Source organism: Dendrobium catenatum, unplaced genomic scaffold (assembly GCF_001605985.2).
Source record: "Dendrobium catenatum unplaced genomic scaffold, ASM160598v2 fragScaff_scaffold_716, whole genome shotgun sequence".
Taxonomy (NCBI): Eukaryota; Viridiplantae; Streptophyta; class Magnoliopsida; order Asparagales; family Orchidaceae; genus Dendrobium; species Dendrobium catenatum.
In genome coordinates, this window is record NW_021319178.1 from 6372900 (window position 1) to 6390893 (window position 17994).

Consider the following 17994-nt stretch of genomic DNA (forward strand, 5'->3'; position numbering starts at 1 on the left):
CAAATCAACTCAATAAATAACTCATTATAAGATTTTCAAGAGCTACCAATTCAAACTTAAGATAGTCTTAACTCATTAACTCACAAACCAACTCATTAAAAAAATATTAATATAAAATATATGAAAAATAAAAAATTGAAATATAAAAAAAATACTAAAAAGATCTAATATTATATAGGAATTAAAATACAAATTTAAACTCAAGTTCAACCTCATACTAAGGCTTCATTTAAGATAACTTTCTTTATTATTTTTTAAAACAAATTTTTAATTAAAAATTCTTGAAAGCAATAAAAAAATAATGTCAAAAAATTATCCCAAACAAAACCTAAATTAATCATACTCAAACTCAAATTACTCAACTCAACTCATTTACACTTATTTTTTTTGAAAAACAGATGCTACTCTCTTTATAATTTCCGCACAAAAAATAATAATAATAATAAAATCAATTTTAACATAATCCAACCACATATTTTCCAATTAAAAAAAAATAAATTCTCTCTAGTTATTAAACCACCCAAACATAATAAAACCTACCGAAGTTTTGTCATTTACTTTTATTATATTTAACACTAGACGATACATTCTTGTTCATAAAGAAAAAAAAAAAAAGAAATTTAAACACAAACGTACATTCACATGATCAAATTTCAAACTCAATCAAAACACTTCAATAGTCAAGCTCCCTATCACAAGATAGCTAAGTACAGTCATAAATAGATCTTCAACGTCAACTAATTTAATTGATAAAAAGTTTAACAAATGTTGCTAGCAAATTTAAAAAAAATCGCATTTACAATAAATTGGTGCTTAGTTACTCAATCATTCCTCAAAAAAAAAAAAAAAAAAAAAAAAAAACTTAGGTGATCAAATGGGAAAATTATTAGGAGCAAAGACCAGACATGGATGTACGTCCGAACTCTAATAAAATGTTGATACGTGAAGTGGACACATTGAATTTATTTTTTACTTTATATATTTAATGTGTCACAGAATTTTAAACAAAGCACAACTAAAATGCAACTAAAGTGCAGGTAAAGCGCAAGTAAAATACAAAACAAGCATAGAAAAAGCAAAACAAAAGAGCAGTCAAAGCACAACTAAAGTGCAGATAAAACACAGGTAAAGCGCACAAAAATGTGCAACCAAAGTGCACTATACGTGTCAAATTTTAAATGGATGTCCGGACATATCTCTACATCCGATAACCGCACCTAATAATATTCCCGATCAAATGGCAGGCAACAACTTCAAAATTTGTACCAAGGCTCAAATAAAAAAGCTAAAGCTACTGCATTTGGGGATCAAAACAAACATAACATAACAGGTCTCCTTCAATAGCGCAGATACGCAAGCTTAAAACAGTAAGCACAGGTTAGCTAGTTAAATAAATTTATGAAATAAAAATAATGACCAATGGCCTCATCAAAGTCACTCTTCAAAGACAAGATAATTCGTACCCAGATTAGATTTCTGCTCTATTCACAGATAGGAAGTATTGCAGATGTTTATATAAATCCGTCCAGAAATTACATATTAAAAAATAAGCAAACGAAATAAAAAACTAATAGTTCCAACTGAATGAGTTTCTCAAGCACAGTTCTAAGCTTTCGTCCTCTTGTTGACCTGGTTTCATAAAAAAAATATTAGAATATAATCTCTCCACTGGCAAATTAGATTTAACAAGTATAAATAGAAGGATTGAAAACATTCAATGTTTATCAGTAGCATAATCGCAATTGAGGCAATTCTATCTCTTAGATGAGCTAGGACACAAGTAGCTGTTGTCAAAATGATTTCCTATTAATAGTCAATACATTCAATCAAAATCAAAATGATTATTTCTAATACACTGCACATAAATCTTGATTCCACAAATTGAACACAATGAACTCTAATTTGATTAATCTGATGATAGAACCAAAAAAAAAAAAAAAAAAAGATGAATAGAAAAACTTATTAGATACCATGGAATCTAGTATCTATTAAGTTCTAGCTACTATTGGATTTGATCCAATGAGTCCCGTCATAAGAAAGCAATACTCTAACCACTGAGTTAAGTAGGTCATTTATCACCACAAAAAAGGTCACCATAACTTTGATGTAACATAGGTAAAATATATTTCTTAAGCAATATCAATCTTTTACTAGTAAATATAAACGCATCAAAGAGTTATCATGTTGAATTATTGAAAATACCCTCCTTGACAAGAAAATGTCTCTATGTTAAAATGGTTTGATAAGGGGTATAGCTCAGTTAAATAGAAAACCTCATTTACACGTGCGTCAATGCTATTTAAGGGAGCCCATTATACAATAATGACTATAATTGAGCTTTTTGAGAAGTTTGTGTCTTACTCCGTAGATTTATGAGAACAAGAGGAAAATAGCCTAACAAATGCGTATAAAGGCCCTCATGATCTACGAGGATTCACAGTGAATCATATGCCAGCTCTAGTGTACATAAAAAGTACGCAAGCTAGAATTCACCATGGTTATGGAGCTCATGAAACAGTTCAAGCTACTCGAATTCAACCACATGCAAAGAAAAAAGAATGACAAGGCAGACGCATTAGCCAAGTTAGTAGCCGCTCTACCAACCCCCCGATGGAAGAACATAAGTCATTATACATAACAAGGTCCTTTTCCCAAACCTGAAAGAACTTATCTAGGATCAAGTTGTAAGTGAGCCAGCTAGCTCACGAGTAGGTTCGAGTTGAAACGAGCTCGCGAGCAGAGCTTACTCGATTATCAAATATTTAGGGATAATAAATAATCTTATTTATTTATTTATATAATTTAAAAATTAAATTTAAGTTTTCATATTTAAATTTTTTGCAAATTTGTTATTTAAAAAATGCACCATTAATTAACTACAGCAGATGCACATCTCTCAAAATATAAAAAAAGAGATTGTCCACTTCATTATTAATGCTACCGTAAAGCTGTTGTTCCGTGTGGAAAAAAGAAACTATTCTTCTTCTCCAACGGGCAGATGGACGAGCTTCATTTATTCTTCGACACTGCCGTGGTGATGCATGTTGTGCTTCTTGAGTGCTTCCACGAGCTCAAGTAGAGCTCTCGAGCCAACAAGTAAAAGGATGAGTCGGGTTCGAGTTCATTTTTTTGGGCTCGATTTGACCTTGAGCTCGAGTTCGAGCCGACTTTCTGACTGACAAGCCAAGCTTGATAACGCCACTACTCGACTCGACTCGCTTACACCCCTATCCAAGATTGTAACATCCATAGTGGAAATGACTCATTGCATGGAAGTCTCTATTGAAAATTAGAGACATTCTTTTCTTACACTTTCAACACGATGAATGGCCAAAATAAAGCAACAAAAGAACCCAGCTTCGAAGGAGATTGCCCCAGTGTGTGTATTTCAATGAAAATTGATACTGAAAGTATTAGGATTAGCTATGGATGAGATGTTTGTCTAGTAATGAAGCAAGAGGTAAGCAATGTACAAAGTTCAGTCAAGGGTGTATAATACCCCATCAATTTGGGCCAAAGATGCGAGTGAAGCTCAAACAGATGTGGTACTAATGGCTTGCAATGGTCTAGAATTGTATGGACCGTGAAACACTGCAACATTTGTCAAATATACGGAGACTATATGCCAAAACCCTTGTATCCTACCGTAACATCCTGGCCTATCTTTCTATTATGCGCTAGTACCAAACTGACTTGCTGAGTGCACGGAAAGGAGAACCTTCTTCTGAAACACACTCCCCTAGCCCTTGTTCCATGGCTAAAAAAAAACAATGGTTGCTGCATCACCTTATTTTACAATCAAGGCGATGATTTCATTTCTTCTACCATGCAACAAGTACAAATGCAACATTGAAAACTCGCCTTTGCTTGCTCTCTGCATCGTAAGAGAGTCCCTCCCTGGGACGTTCGTTGTTGTGTGCAAAGCTTGCACTTGTTCTATCCACCCGAAGACTCTTCTTGTTCAATCCATAAAACGGTCCCACTAGTTGGGTCTTTTACCAATCAATCGATCAACTAAAACCAATTTTTCTAGGACTTAGAAAAAGGTTGATCGATGAGTTTTTTTCTTCTCATGCAATCTCCCTCAACGCAACGATTCTTCCCCATTCAAGAATAATTATTTTCATGATCGAATGATGAAATAGATATGCGATCTATATAGGAGCACACTTTGGAATGTTATAAGTTATTCTTTAATAGGATCTCAATGGGATTGTAAAATCCACTAAGGATGCAATAGGTATTTGTGACTGATTAGCTTTCAATATGGCCGAAGATTTTCTATCTGCATCTAGAAGAATTACACAATCAGGTTGTTGGTTCGACCAATCATTTATCCTTTTCTTTCTCAAACGAATTTGTTTCAGACTTGAACAATAATTAGTCAAAAAAAGCCTCGATTCTCCATTGAGAATCATTGATACAACTCGCCATGTATTCCATGATCTTAGATAGAAAGAAATTCTTGTTCTTAAAAAAGAAGGAACGACCTTTTTGATGAACAAGAGATCCTTTAAAATGAAAAATGTTTCATAAAAAAAGAAGTGTCTTGTCTGAATCTAGAATAACAATTCCATTTCTGGAACGACATAAATAAACTATGAAATGGTGAGTAGCTAAATGACGACCAAGAAGTGTGTTCGTACTAAATAATTTTTGACAAGCTATAGAAGAAGGGATTGTAATTTTTGCTTTTCCTTTCTTGAGAGATGTAATAACTCAGATCATAAAAGAGGTTTGTTACACTTTCAGTGTACGAGATCTATTTTGATTATTTATCAAAAATATACTTTTGAAAAGAAAAAGATTCTTTGGAATTGGAAATGCACGAGGTCATAAAAAAATCCTTGCTTGATGCGACCCACTTCTAAGGCATATTGGCGGTCGATACAACTTGCAAGCGAGACCCTTCACTTTACTCTGACTTGAAACATCACATGCGTTGACAGCCTATTCGACAAACAGACCTAGCTGATTGATGTCATAAGCAATCATCCTCGAATAGCAGTAACTTGAAATAGTTCATGCTCAAAGTGAAGGAAAGCACTTCTACTCTCTCTTAGCTCTTCAGACAATGGCACATCATCAGTCATGCTTTAGTTCTATTATCGTTCAATGCTTTATTTTCAGCACTGATGGAAGCATTCCAAGGTGAAGTTTACGATCTTTTTAGCCTTTTTTCGAATCTTCATCTTGCCCTATAAGCTAGTGCAATGAGTGTCGATGGTCGGGATCCTATAGTTATAAGCGGGGGATTGTTCTTCTAAATTTCTCTTGTCGAATCGTACATGATGGGCCATGTCCACGTCGTCAAAGAGATAGACTTTGGACCCCGATTTTTAGTCGTAGGGAGCACTCTTTTGTGCTCCAAGATTCGCCAAAGGATGAGATCTTGCCTATGCAGTCGGATAAAAAGGAAAGCGATTCGAACAGTGAGACCCCAACACCTTCGAAGACTATTTTTTTTTTCTAGACATAAAAAAGAGAGGAGAGGGAATGGAAGCTAGCAACCTCCTTTGAAGCAAATTTGAAAGCAAGGCCTAGATCCAGGCACAAAGCAGGACAAAAGGGCTTACATGCTCTGGGAAAGAAAGATGAATACCCGAATCCTGTATTCAATCTTTTTTATGTATTAATCACTTAGTGATGACAATGAGAGGTTCTTCTAAATTAAACCAACTCTACTTTTCCCATCAGACAATAGTTTATGTAATTTGTGGTTTTAACGCATTCTATTTAACCATTTTGATCATGGCAACGGGAATATCATGATATTTAACCATGGTTAATGAAATGTACTTATGCGCAGCTGACATACAATAATAGAAGGAGCATTATGCTAAATAACAAGCAGTTTTCCAGCTAAATCGAAAGAACATTATCAAAAAATCAATGGACTCATTTTGACATCACAATCGTTAATTCAATGACTTTCCTTCTCTGCAGTCAGATGGTAGTTTTTATTAGTTAAATCTTCTGATCATAACAAACTAAACTGGGTTAAATTCTTCTTGACGCCTGAATAATATTCTAGAAATCTTGATATTATTCTGATGGATTCTGCAAAACTAGCTGCTTCAATACAAGTCCAACCAAATAAAATCTATACTTTTGTACAGGTATTTCAAGATATGGCAAATAAGGATCAGCCCGCATGGGCATGGAGTACCCATTCAACATCCAGTGAGGACTGAGTGAGCTCCAATTGATAGATAAGCTCTAATGGGAGCACCCACACGAGTTAGCACAGGCAGGAAAAATATCACTCTAACAAAAATTCTATCAGGAATAGCTTTTACCTGAACCAGAAGCATCTACTAAAAGATGCAGAAGGCCCATTTAGCTGGAGAGGTCTCCAGGATGATACTGAAAAGAAAGGAGATATAAAAAGTATAAGCAAAATGTTTCAGCCAAAAAGAGTTAAAATTATTACATCAATAAAAGGAAGTAATTATTTTGGTCATTTCATGTAAGACTGGGGCATATCAAAATACCTACAGCAGATATATTTATTAAGGAAATTCCCTAACTATTTTGCAGAAAACCTTAACAAGTTTATTAAAAAGATAGGAAGACAGTGCAATTTTGACTGTATCCTCAGGTTTTATAAGAAAATGGTTTAGAGGAGGCAACCTAAAAGGAATGGACCAAGCTTTCAAGTCCACATGTGCTTGCAAAGCCGAAAGTAATCATGAAATAGGAAAAATAATTGTGGTTTATAAAAATTAATGAGCAAAGGGCAAAGAGCAAGAAGTTGATTCCTTGTGCACCAAATCCAACATTTCCCGTAAAGATTTACTTTCAACTGTACAGCTGCAAACTCTATTATTTGAAATGCCATAAATTGAAAATTCAAGAGTACAAAGTACACAACCCAAATAGGGGCATCCACATTGCACTATTGACCGGTGTTAAGGAAATGAATACTTGAAAATAAATTTGCTAAAAAATCGTAGAAAGAGCCAATTAAAATTATTTTCTCTAAGCCTAATTTCTTAAAATGCATTCACTTTCACGAATTGTTTAGTTGGAATTAATAAAACAAATCTAGGCATAGATAAATCCTTGAATCATCATAAATAGGAATCTCTCTCCCCCTATGTGGTGCGTCTGATATTTTCCATCAGACTGGACACAATTTCTTCAACAATCATAGTTTCTGGGAGAAGATTGTTACTAAAATTTAGCAAACGTATAAAATATGCATTGTGTGTGAAATTAGGAGGAAATTGGAAAAAAACCAAAATATTAGTCAATAATTTATGATAAAAAATCAAATTAGATACATCATAGTTAGAGTTATACTATAATTTTCTGGGATTGCAAACTTGTTTGTGCATTTGCCCAATTTGTTATATAACTTTACATGTTTTTTTTATTTTTCTAACCAATAATGTCATATAAGTTCCTAGAGATAACCTTAGTTATGACTTTATCACTGTTCTTGACGTCCATATGCCATTTGTTAACATATATTGTTAACAAAGCGCTTCCAGCAATATTTTTATGTAAATCACGCAAATGAATAATTAGTAATCCAATACTATATGATGTCTAATGCTTGTCAATTAATGAAAAAATTCTTAAGTGCTTGTAAATTAATAGATTATAGATAACTCGTAAGTGAAGGCATGAAGATAACTTAAAATTATATTTATTAGATTCCATAAAACATTCTTTTAAAAAATATCAATCCATGCAAATGCAAGTTGAATATCATATGGACAAAAGCCCACTTAAAAAAGATACACTAAACTATTCAAAATTGATATATAATGAATACATTTTAAGTTCACTCAGAAGGTAAAGTTTAAAATTTTTGAAATCCTTGAATGAAGTTAGGGCAAATAAATCCTAAAATGTTGATGCAATTTGTCTTTCCAACTTGATTAGCATAAAGAAGGATAATTTAGCTTCTAACTCCTCAGTTGTTAAAAGTATTAGGTTACTTTTTAATTTAAACACTTAAACAGATATGATTTGCTTAGTTTTAAAGCCAGAAATAGACCTAGATTCTCATTCAAACTTGCATTCAGATATGATCTAGCCAGATTGAAAAAGGTGAAATAAAAAATTAAGGTGCTTCGCCCCAACAAGATAAGGTGTAAACCTCAAGACAGTTTGAGGCATGAGCCACGAACCAACATAAAACTCCTAAATTAAAAAAAGTTTATAAACATGCTATAACTGTCCGCAGGTTAACTTAGCTTATTATTAAAAAGCACAAAATCACACAATAAGAAACATAAAGTAAACCTTAACATAAATAGAAACTGTGAAAGAAGATTCAAAACAACACTAACTTAAAATTTAAATGTGCCATAAAAATCAAAATCGGCATCCCAGTTGCATGCAATTGCAAATCTCAATCGAAGATGATTTTTCACACTCAATCACATTCTTATCCGCTCATAGCCTCCACCGAACCACCGCAATTCCTACTGCTCACAAACTCCTCGTTTGCTTACTACATGTTGAACTCTCTCTCTCCCTCCCTCGTGCGAGCTCGGCTGACTCACTCTTTTTATTGAAAAATAATTACAACTATTATTCAAAGCTTAAAATGAGTAGAAGAGATAATATGTATCATAGGCGCAATGCTCTGAGGAAAATATAATTAATGTTATTTTTTATTTAGAGGTTTTAGTGGCTTTTTTAGTTTATTGGTGATAGTTTTAATAATAATAAATTTAATCAGTCGTCCAACCGTCTATTCTCGCCTCAATAATTCAGGCCTCCGGGCCAGATCGGGACATGCATATATGAGTATATTACATTTTTAAGATGAAACTAAAAAAATCATCTAAAACACCCATGAGGTTAAACAAGATTGTCAACAATTTATAAGAGAATGAAATAGTATACACTAAACAAGAGCTTGTAGGTAAGATATATCTAAGCTTATCAAAAAATGTGTGATGCCAAGGAGAACTTTATTTTATATTTTATAAGTACAGATTTATCCACTTACTATGTTAAAGTTTAATTGGATCTTTACTACCCTATGAGCAAAAGAATGCCAGAGGAAAATTGATAAAAAAACTATAAATTTGATCAAGTGGGAATACAAGTAAAAGAATTATACATTGCACCTAGATTTAGGGCTGCAAGCGAACCAAACGTTTGACGAGCTACTCGTTCGGTTTGATTAAAGATCGTTTCTGATCGTTTAATTAACTAAACAAACAAACTTGAACAATATTTTAAATGCTCGATTCTTAAATAAACAAACTTAAACACTAATGCGTTCGGCTCATTTATGTTCGCGAACAACATCATTTGAAGTTCGTGAACAAGCTCGATTCGTGTTCGATTTTGAACTCGTAAATAAGCTCAATAAAAATAATTAATATTTGACTATAGAATTAATAAATATAAATAATCATTGCCTTTGTTACATAGATAATTGCTTTTATTATAAATGTGTTTGTTCATAGATATGTGTTCATGAACGTGTTTGTTTGATAGTTAAAAAAATGGTTAAATATGTTCGCGAACAAGCTCGATAAGCACTAAACGGACGAACATGAACTGAACATGAATCGAACATGAACACTCGTTAATTTAAATGAACCAAACATGAACACAAACAATAAAGCTCGAACAAACATGAATCAAACTTGAACAAGCTGATATTAAATGAACACAAACATGAACACTCACATACTCGGCTCGGCTCGGTTCATTTGCAGCCCTACCTAGATTGAAGGATCATAACTTCCAAAATAAAATGCTACTGAAAATTACGAATGATAAAAAGCATGCCAAACGACTAAAGTCTACCAAAGATCTAAGTTTTGGACAGTATGAAACAGAAACTACCATCAAAAGCATGAAGAAGATGGTCCTCCAAACAATTAGAGATGATTCAACTAAGTAATCGATTTGGAACAGAATTATGAGAGTTGAGAATAAAGTAAAATATGGAGAATAAAAACAATAAAACCTTCGGGATAATTTGTTTAACATGGCTACCTTAGCTGAAGCCTCCTTTTAAAAAGGGGAAGGGAGCATCAACAAATCTTCCTCTTACAGTAGGACTTAAATGGCGCCACCAGTAGGGTGGCAGTACATGGAGAATGTTTGTGAAAACTCTTCCTCAGAATTATTTTCTATTATATTATTTGTTACAATTCTTACTAACAACAATGCCCTTGTTAGCACAAGGAGAGTCATAAAACTTACTGGAGTCTAATCAGCAGCTTTGGGAAATTCATTATTTGGACAAACAGGCTGCCCAACTATTACAAACAAAACTTCCTCATGCCATTTACCCATTTGACAAGAATAATTATGTTAAAGGCTAAATGGACCGAATGATAAGAGTAACAATGGTAAAACAGAAAATCCTAAAGGCATAATCATAATCATCTAAAATGGAGATAAACAACACTAATAATGTATTAGAATATATAATTGATAGAAAAATGATTGAGAAAAATACAAAATAATCTAGATTTGCACCAAGTTATATCATCTTACACAACTATTACCAATATTAGACATAAGCCGATTTCAGTTCATAACCAATCCCTTCATATCAGTTTAATAAATAATATATTCGATTAAAATTCGAATGCCATGTCTTACTCTCCGTCTCTACCAAAAGTATCAAGATGTAATTATCCCTCCACATCTTATATGCCGCTGATCCATCACTTTAAGAATACATGCAAAGTTCACAAAATCGAACAAATTGTGTAAACCTTCCAAAAACAGTAATGGTAAAACACAAGCTCTTTACGGCACAATCATAATCATCTAAAATGTTCCAAGTGTGGAGATATACAACAATAACAGTGCATTAGAATACAGAAATGATAGAAACCAATGAAATCATTTAAAATAACCTAGATTCTAGCCTAAATCTTCTTTCTTGACTATCACCAATATTAGATTTAAACCTATGTGAATTCATTCCCAATTCTTATAATATTGATTCAATAAATACTAAATTAGATGTTCAAATGTTATGCCTTAACCTAACCTAAAGTATCGCCATTATCCCTCCACATCTCATATGCTTAGTCTATACCGCTTTTGGAATACATACACAAGCTCACAAACTCCAAGAAATTGTGCAACCGTCATATCAATATTTTTATACTGAAGTCTTTTTTGCAATGAAGGGAGATTACAAAATGAAGCTCAAAAAAAAAAAAAAAAAAAAAAAAAATCAGGAGCCGTGAAATTTATAAAAAAGTATAGGTTAATAGTGCACAGCTCCGTGCCTCTGTATGTGTCAAGAAGTTTTCCTTCCAAAAGGAAATAAACAGTCATGCATGGAGCAAATGTTTCTTTAGCTGACCTGCACTGCAAAAATGGATAGGCTATTCACTTCCAAAACATTTATAACATACTCAAATGGAATAGAAATCCATTATTTCACATCAACTTCATGAGAGTATATTTGAAATTGGGGGATTCAAAGACATTCAGATACCATGCTTCGTGCTTAAGTTGCATTAACTGGCATGATGATTCTTTTCAAGAAACACTAAGTAGAGAAAAAAGCAGAAAGAAGATGCTCAATCAGTGAAAGGCCTGACTATTACCCGATTAGAGGCCGTTTGTTTCAACTAGCACATATGTTTAAAAAAAATTCATAATATAGCTTTCTATAAGCAATTTCAAAACCAACTTTATGACAAGAAGCCCAACCAAATGAACCCTTAATTGTTCAATGGGTTGGTATGTTCATTTCTATAGAAGCGTAACGACAGGAAAGTGGAAATAAGCTACCTGAGTATTCATATAATTCATGCCTTCAGTAAAAGAGCCTTGCTGAAGCATCTGCAAGATTTTAATTACAAAATTATCAATCAAAACAAATGAAAAAGATTGGCATGCTATAGTTGGTTACAAATCTAATCAAGAGATGAAGATACCTTCATATCCCCTTGCATGCTTGAACCAGATAGGTTTCCACCTTGAAGACCACCTGCATCTCTCTTACTAGAGCTCTCTGCTCCTTTAGCAGAACCCTTGCCATCTCCCTGCCAAAATTAGAGCAAAATTAGTACTGGAGAACTGCAAGAATGAGCATCTTAAACGTTAAACGTTTGTCATCGGGCTATCTTTAACAACTAAGGCAGCATGTATGTAGTGCTTAAATTTTAAATTGGCCATGTAAAATATCACATAAAAATTGATGCGCCTTTTCGACATGTAAGCAGTACATTACTTTTACATTAAACATGTAAGCAACCACATCTAGAAATGCACAATGACCAATAAAATCATAAAACTATAGCATTAATTCTACTTTAATAGAACACTGCCAGGGCCCGGATTATACACCATAATTTTCCTTTCGGTGGAAACCCATAAATATTAACTCCTTAACACGCAAATGGGAGACAGTATAGTGCCATAAGGCATCACAGTATAAATAATAGAACTGCTATTGAAGAAAATAAAAAAAACCGATTACAGAGGGGAGAGATTAGTTTGATTACCTCTATCTGCCATGGCGTCGCATCCATTCCACAGAACCACCAGATAAAAAAAAAAAAGGCAACAAAAATCGCCATCAGATAAACGATTACAAAAGGGCAAAAGAAGAAGATTGGCCTATCACCCCGCTAACCACCAATTCCGATGCATCATTCTGAAAAGACCTAAAAGCTCACAGAAATTGTCACAGAGTAATCACCTCCCTATACTTCTGCAAATACAACTTAAGCGGTTCAATGTAGTCCTCAAACCCTAGTGTTGCCATTGCCCACAGTAGATCGTCCCCATTAATTGTCTTCCTCTTCTCCCTCTGGCACTTATCGCTAGCCCTGCCCGCCAGCAAATACGATTAGAAAACATAAATCAAGACAAGAAACAAATCGTCAAAAACATAGAAATAGGATGTCTGACTCGCTGGTGATGAAACTGATGAACTCGGAAACGCACTCCTGCACGGTCTCCTTCGCGTCCTTGGCAATCTTTCCATTGGGAGGTAGCGCCTTCTTCATGATGCGGCTGATGTTGGCGATGGGAAGGAACCTATCCTGCTCACGGACATTGGATCTCGGGCTCTGGTCGCCACTCTCGTGGCTTCCGCCGCAAGGGCTTGCTGGCACCTCCGCCGCCATAGGCGGTACCCTAGATCCGAGAGGGCACGAGAACGAATCATAAACGTGAACGCTCGTCTGCGTAGCGGAACCCTAGACAATCGATAGCTTAGTTCAAAAAGCGTACCTCGCAAAACAATAGAGCGCGCGAACGAGGCTGAGGGGGAGTTCTATAACTCGGGATCTTCCCTTTTTCGGTTGCTTCGCGCTGGGGAGAGCAGGAGGGCGATCGGACGCTGGAGAAGCGAGGAAGGAGGAGACGACTGGGATTGAGAGATCGATGGAGAGACTCAGGTATCTGCACCGTCCGTTAGGCACACTATTGGGACTTTTCGTTGTTCTCTCTCTATCTCCGTTAATTTATTAAAAAAGCGCAGTATTCTCAGCGGCCCCGCTCATCCTCTCTTGATATTTACGTTGTTCCACCCTATTTTCTCTCTAACAAATGGGCAGTAGAGGGATTTTTTTTTTATACGGGAGAATCTATCCGCAGTTATTTAAAAGAAGCTCTTAGTGGCATAATTAGGCTTCTTTTGATTTTTTGTAAAAAACAGTTTTAAGAAACTTTGGATCATAAAATGGAGTTTTTTAACGAAAAAACATAGATAAAAAGCTTTCTTGAAACAAAAGAAGTTATTGAGAAATTGATTTGACGAACCAAACAATAAAGAAGAAATGAATTTGTCATTTTAAAACAGAATAAACACAAAAAACTTCCAATCAAATGAAGCCTTAATCTCTTGGCAGAATTTAGCAATTCCATGCACTGGCATTGGGCCCACATTTATTTTGCCCCATTGAAGAGGCGAGGCTGTAGTAGAGAGGATTCAAATCCGGGATATGAGGTTCCCAATCGTGCTCGCCCATCAACCATCCTAAGCCTCGGTGGGTGAGAGTGACTATTTTAAATACATATATTAATAATATTAAAAGTACCCCTAATTAACGAGTTTTTAATATTTTTATTTTTATCAGTTTGTTTATAACATGAAAAAAATATACAACAACAACAACATAAAGCGTGTCCCACTATGTGGGGTCGGCTACATGAATCTTTTTTCTCCGTTGTGTCCTGACTAAAATCAAATTCTCATTTAAATTTAATAATAAAAGATCATTTCTAATATTCATTGAGCAAGTCTTTTTAGGTCTACCTCTACCTTTCTTAACATAAGTCATATCTAATACCTCAACTTTCCTAATCGGGTCATTGGAAGGCCGTCGTTTTATGTGACGAAACTATCTAAGGTGTCTCTCTCTAATCTTATCGTCCACTAGAGCTACTCCATCACGAATATGCTCATTTCGTATCCTATCTTAAAGAGTAAAGCCACTCATCCACCCTGAGCATCCTCATCTTTGCAACACTTGGTATTATTACTATCATGCTTCTCTTTTAATGGCCAACATTCGGAATTTTTATTGCGTCCGGCAAAAAATACCGAGCATACTGAGTGTACCGAGCGCCTGTACCGAGCACTTTAGTGACGTGGCGTTTTGTTATTGGCTTCCGGATGCATTCGGTAATCTGATGGAATAATCACTCCAACATTCGGCACCATGAAACATTACAGGTCTGACCACCATCTTATATAATTTTTCCTTAAGTTTGAGGGGGACTTTCTATCACACAACAAGCCCGATGCATTCCTCCACGTCAATCATTCAACTTGAATTATGTTGATAATATCCCCATCTATTTCACCATCACTCTGAACAATAGATCCAATATATCTAAAATGTGTACTCTTATTAATGATTTGATAGCCAAAGTCACAATCCCCTCACTAAGTCTATTACTACTAAAATTACACTTAATATATTGAATTTTAGATCCAATGAAGCGAAAACCTTTAGACTTAAGGTTGACCTCCATAATTCAAGTTTGCCTTCAACTCCCTCTCTAATCTTATCAACAAGAAGAATGTCATTAGCAAAAAGCATACAACTAGGTACATCCTCTTGTAAATGTATAGTGAGACATCCATGACTAAAGCAAAAAAAGATATGGGCTTAAGGCTGATCCTTAATGTAATCCAACCGAAATAGAAAAATACTTGGTCAAACCACCTTGTGTTAGAACACAAGAAATAGCTCCAACATACATATCTTTAATGATTTGAATGTACGTGTTATTAACTCCATTCTTTTCAAGAACTCTCCATAGCACTTGTCTTGGAAGTTTATCATATGCTTTCTCTAAATAAATAAATATCATATGTAGATCCCCCTTATTCTCTCTATATTTCTCCATCAAACCTCTCAATAAATGTATGGCTTCCATAGTAGGCCTATCTGACATGAATCCAAATTGATTTTGAGAAACATTAGTATCACACCGCAACCTACGCTCTATAACTCACTCCCATAATAAAGTTTTATGAACATTTAAAAAAAAGTTATAAATACATAACAAATATTAAATTTATAATTTTTTAAAATGACAAATAATAAATAAAAAATTATATAACATAAATTTATGATCTAAAAAAAAAATTTCAACAAATTATTACATGATAAATCAGTGGCGGAACCACTTGGTTCCTAGGGGGGGCAATTGTCCCCCCTCAAAAAAAATTTTTTTTTTAAGAGTAAAAAAAAAAAAAATTCTAAGAGAGTAAAAAAAAATTTTTGCCCCTCATAATTTTTTACCCCGCAACTCACCCCCCCCTAAAAAACTTTTTGTCTAACTGTCCTATAAATATCTATATATTTCTTCACATTTGATAACTCTAATGATTTCTTTTCGATGAGCTTCGAAACAGTTTAATACAAAATATTTTCTTATTTTACTTGTTTATTTTTTTTAAAACTTTTCGTAAATATAGAACAATATAATATATTTTTTCTTAATATTTAATTATTTTTATGTTGTAAGATTGGCCCGCTCAAATTGAACCTTGGTTCGCCCTGTGATAAATCCTCTCATCTAATTCACTGAAAATCTAGTACTAGTATTTCAGATACTAATATTTAATGCTGAAAATTGTTATTATTATTTAAATGTTACAATTAAAATCGCCTACAACTCGCGGTATTTTTTTATTAATTTTTAAAACCATCTTAAAGGTAAGACTTCTCCCCATTAATGATTTTTGGCAGAGGAAATTTACAAAATCAATCCGTTTTTAAAATGTTAAGGTTTTTAGGCAAAATTTGATCTGCTTTCATCAATTTATTTACTAATTTTTCATTTTCTCGTGAAAACGATGATTAATGTAAACTAATGTTACAATTATTTAAAAGTTTTATAGATAATGCTAAAAACAATATAGCATAGCATAGATTTAAAAAAATAAAACATTCCAAACTGATATTTATTGTTCCCTTCATTCCACAAGATAATCATGAAGAAAATGATAGGCAAATTATTATTTTTAATGATGAGCCTTTAAGAAATAATATTATATTTCAATAGTCCTTATGTCATTTCAGTGGATTTTTTAAAATGTTTTTTCATATTCAATTTAGTTCCCACTGCTATATTTCATCATCTCAATCTTTATTGTCAGTCAACCCTACTTTGATATTACGTGAAAATTATTAGCGACACACTCCCTTGTTGCACTCACTACGACTACAACGACATTATTGATCAACATGTTATGCTCAACACTCAACCTAGTATTTACTTCTCATGCCTAAGATCTACTACCATATATTTATGCCCTAGACTTGTTTTTAATTTACATTCAACCAAATATTAAAAAAATACTATTTCATGTTTTATTTTACAATAGACCAAAACACAAAAAAAGTAAAATGTGGTATATCTAATTTATAATGAATTCAAATATACTATAATACTAAAGAAATGTAACTAAAGAGATAATAATGAAGAAAAATGTGATTAGCCTGTGTATATTATACTTCTTACAAGCTATAATTTACAGTAATAGAGTAAGATAGGTTTGCACCTTAGTTTTACATGAACATTCCACAAGTAAACAGATAAATGAAAAGAGCACCAAAACATTAGAATTTTCGCATGAAAATCCTAAAAAAGAGGAAAAATGATAAGACATAGCCTATTTGAAATAATTATGTATGTGAGCGTCAATAAGAAAGATTTGCTTGGGCCCTAATTTGGAGAAGGCAATATTACAAGAGATTGAGTGGATATAGGGGTGTCAAAATGAGTTTTCAAGTGGGATTCTGTACAGCACGAAAATGACCCCCAACCAACTATCTCGATCCGACCTAACCAGATTAGGGAAAGGGGTCACAAAACTCGACCCGATTTGAATCTGGGTCGACTGGACACGAACCACAAACTTAGGCAAGGGTAACCATGAACACAATGAAGGGTCATGCGAGCAGGGCCAGAAAGCTAGCTGTGAGTGTGTGCATACAGGTAAGTGGGCGTGTGGTGAGTGGGCATGTGGGCAAGCGCCTACAACATGCAAACGAACTCGTGATGGTGACCGCGAGCATGACGAGCAACGAGACCAGGAGGTGAGCTAGCGTGAGTGTGATGTGCACAACAGAGGCCATGCTTAGGTTAGAGGATTGATTTTAGGTTTTCTGGTTGACCCGAATACAACCCATTTTTCAAATGGGTTGACCCGAACCCATAATATTTTGGTCAGGTTTAGGTTGGGATTTTAAGTTATGCCAAATATTGACACCCCTGAGTGGATAACAAAAAAATATCACAAATTTAAAGCATTAAGAGTGATATTTAAATAGCAACAGTCAAGTGATAATGATCTAATGAAGGTTGTTGGGTAACAACAATCCAATAATGGTGATTGGGCTATGACAACCTAACAGTGGTTGGCCAGCAACAACAATGGTCAATTAGCGGTAGTTTGATGATAGTGGCGGGTAAAGATGAATCGAAGGCAATATTTTGCAAATGAAAATGCTTTGATGTGGTAGATAAGGCTACAACAATACTCTGACAATGATGAACATATAGAGATGGTTG

At 34.2% G+C, this 17994-nt stretch overlaps 1 protein-coding gene across 1 annotated transcript; it reads right to left on the bottom strand.

Annotated features, from left to right (window-relative positions):
- Nucleotides 1–1378: 1378 nt before the first annotated feature.
- Nucleotides 1379–13405, bottom strand: LOC110109620 (nuclear transcription factor Y subunit B-1-like). Its single transcript, XM_020840785.2, has 8 exons — nucleotides 13192–13405; nucleotides 12868–13095; nucleotides 12656–12785; nucleotides 12459–12464; nucleotides 11889–11996; nucleotides 11743–11793; nucleotides 6300–6366; nucleotides 1379–1629 (listed from the first exon to the last, which is right to left on the bottom strand). The coding sequence occupies exons 2-7, from the start codon at nucleotides 13083–13085 to the stop codon at nucleotides 6340–6342; spliced, it is 540 nt and encodes a 179-aa protein (XP_020696444.1). The 5' UTR covers nucleotides 13086–13095; nucleotides 13192–13405; the 3' UTR covers nucleotides 1379–1629; nucleotides 6300–6339.
- Between the last annotated feature and the right edge of the window lie 4589 nt (nucleotides 13406–17994).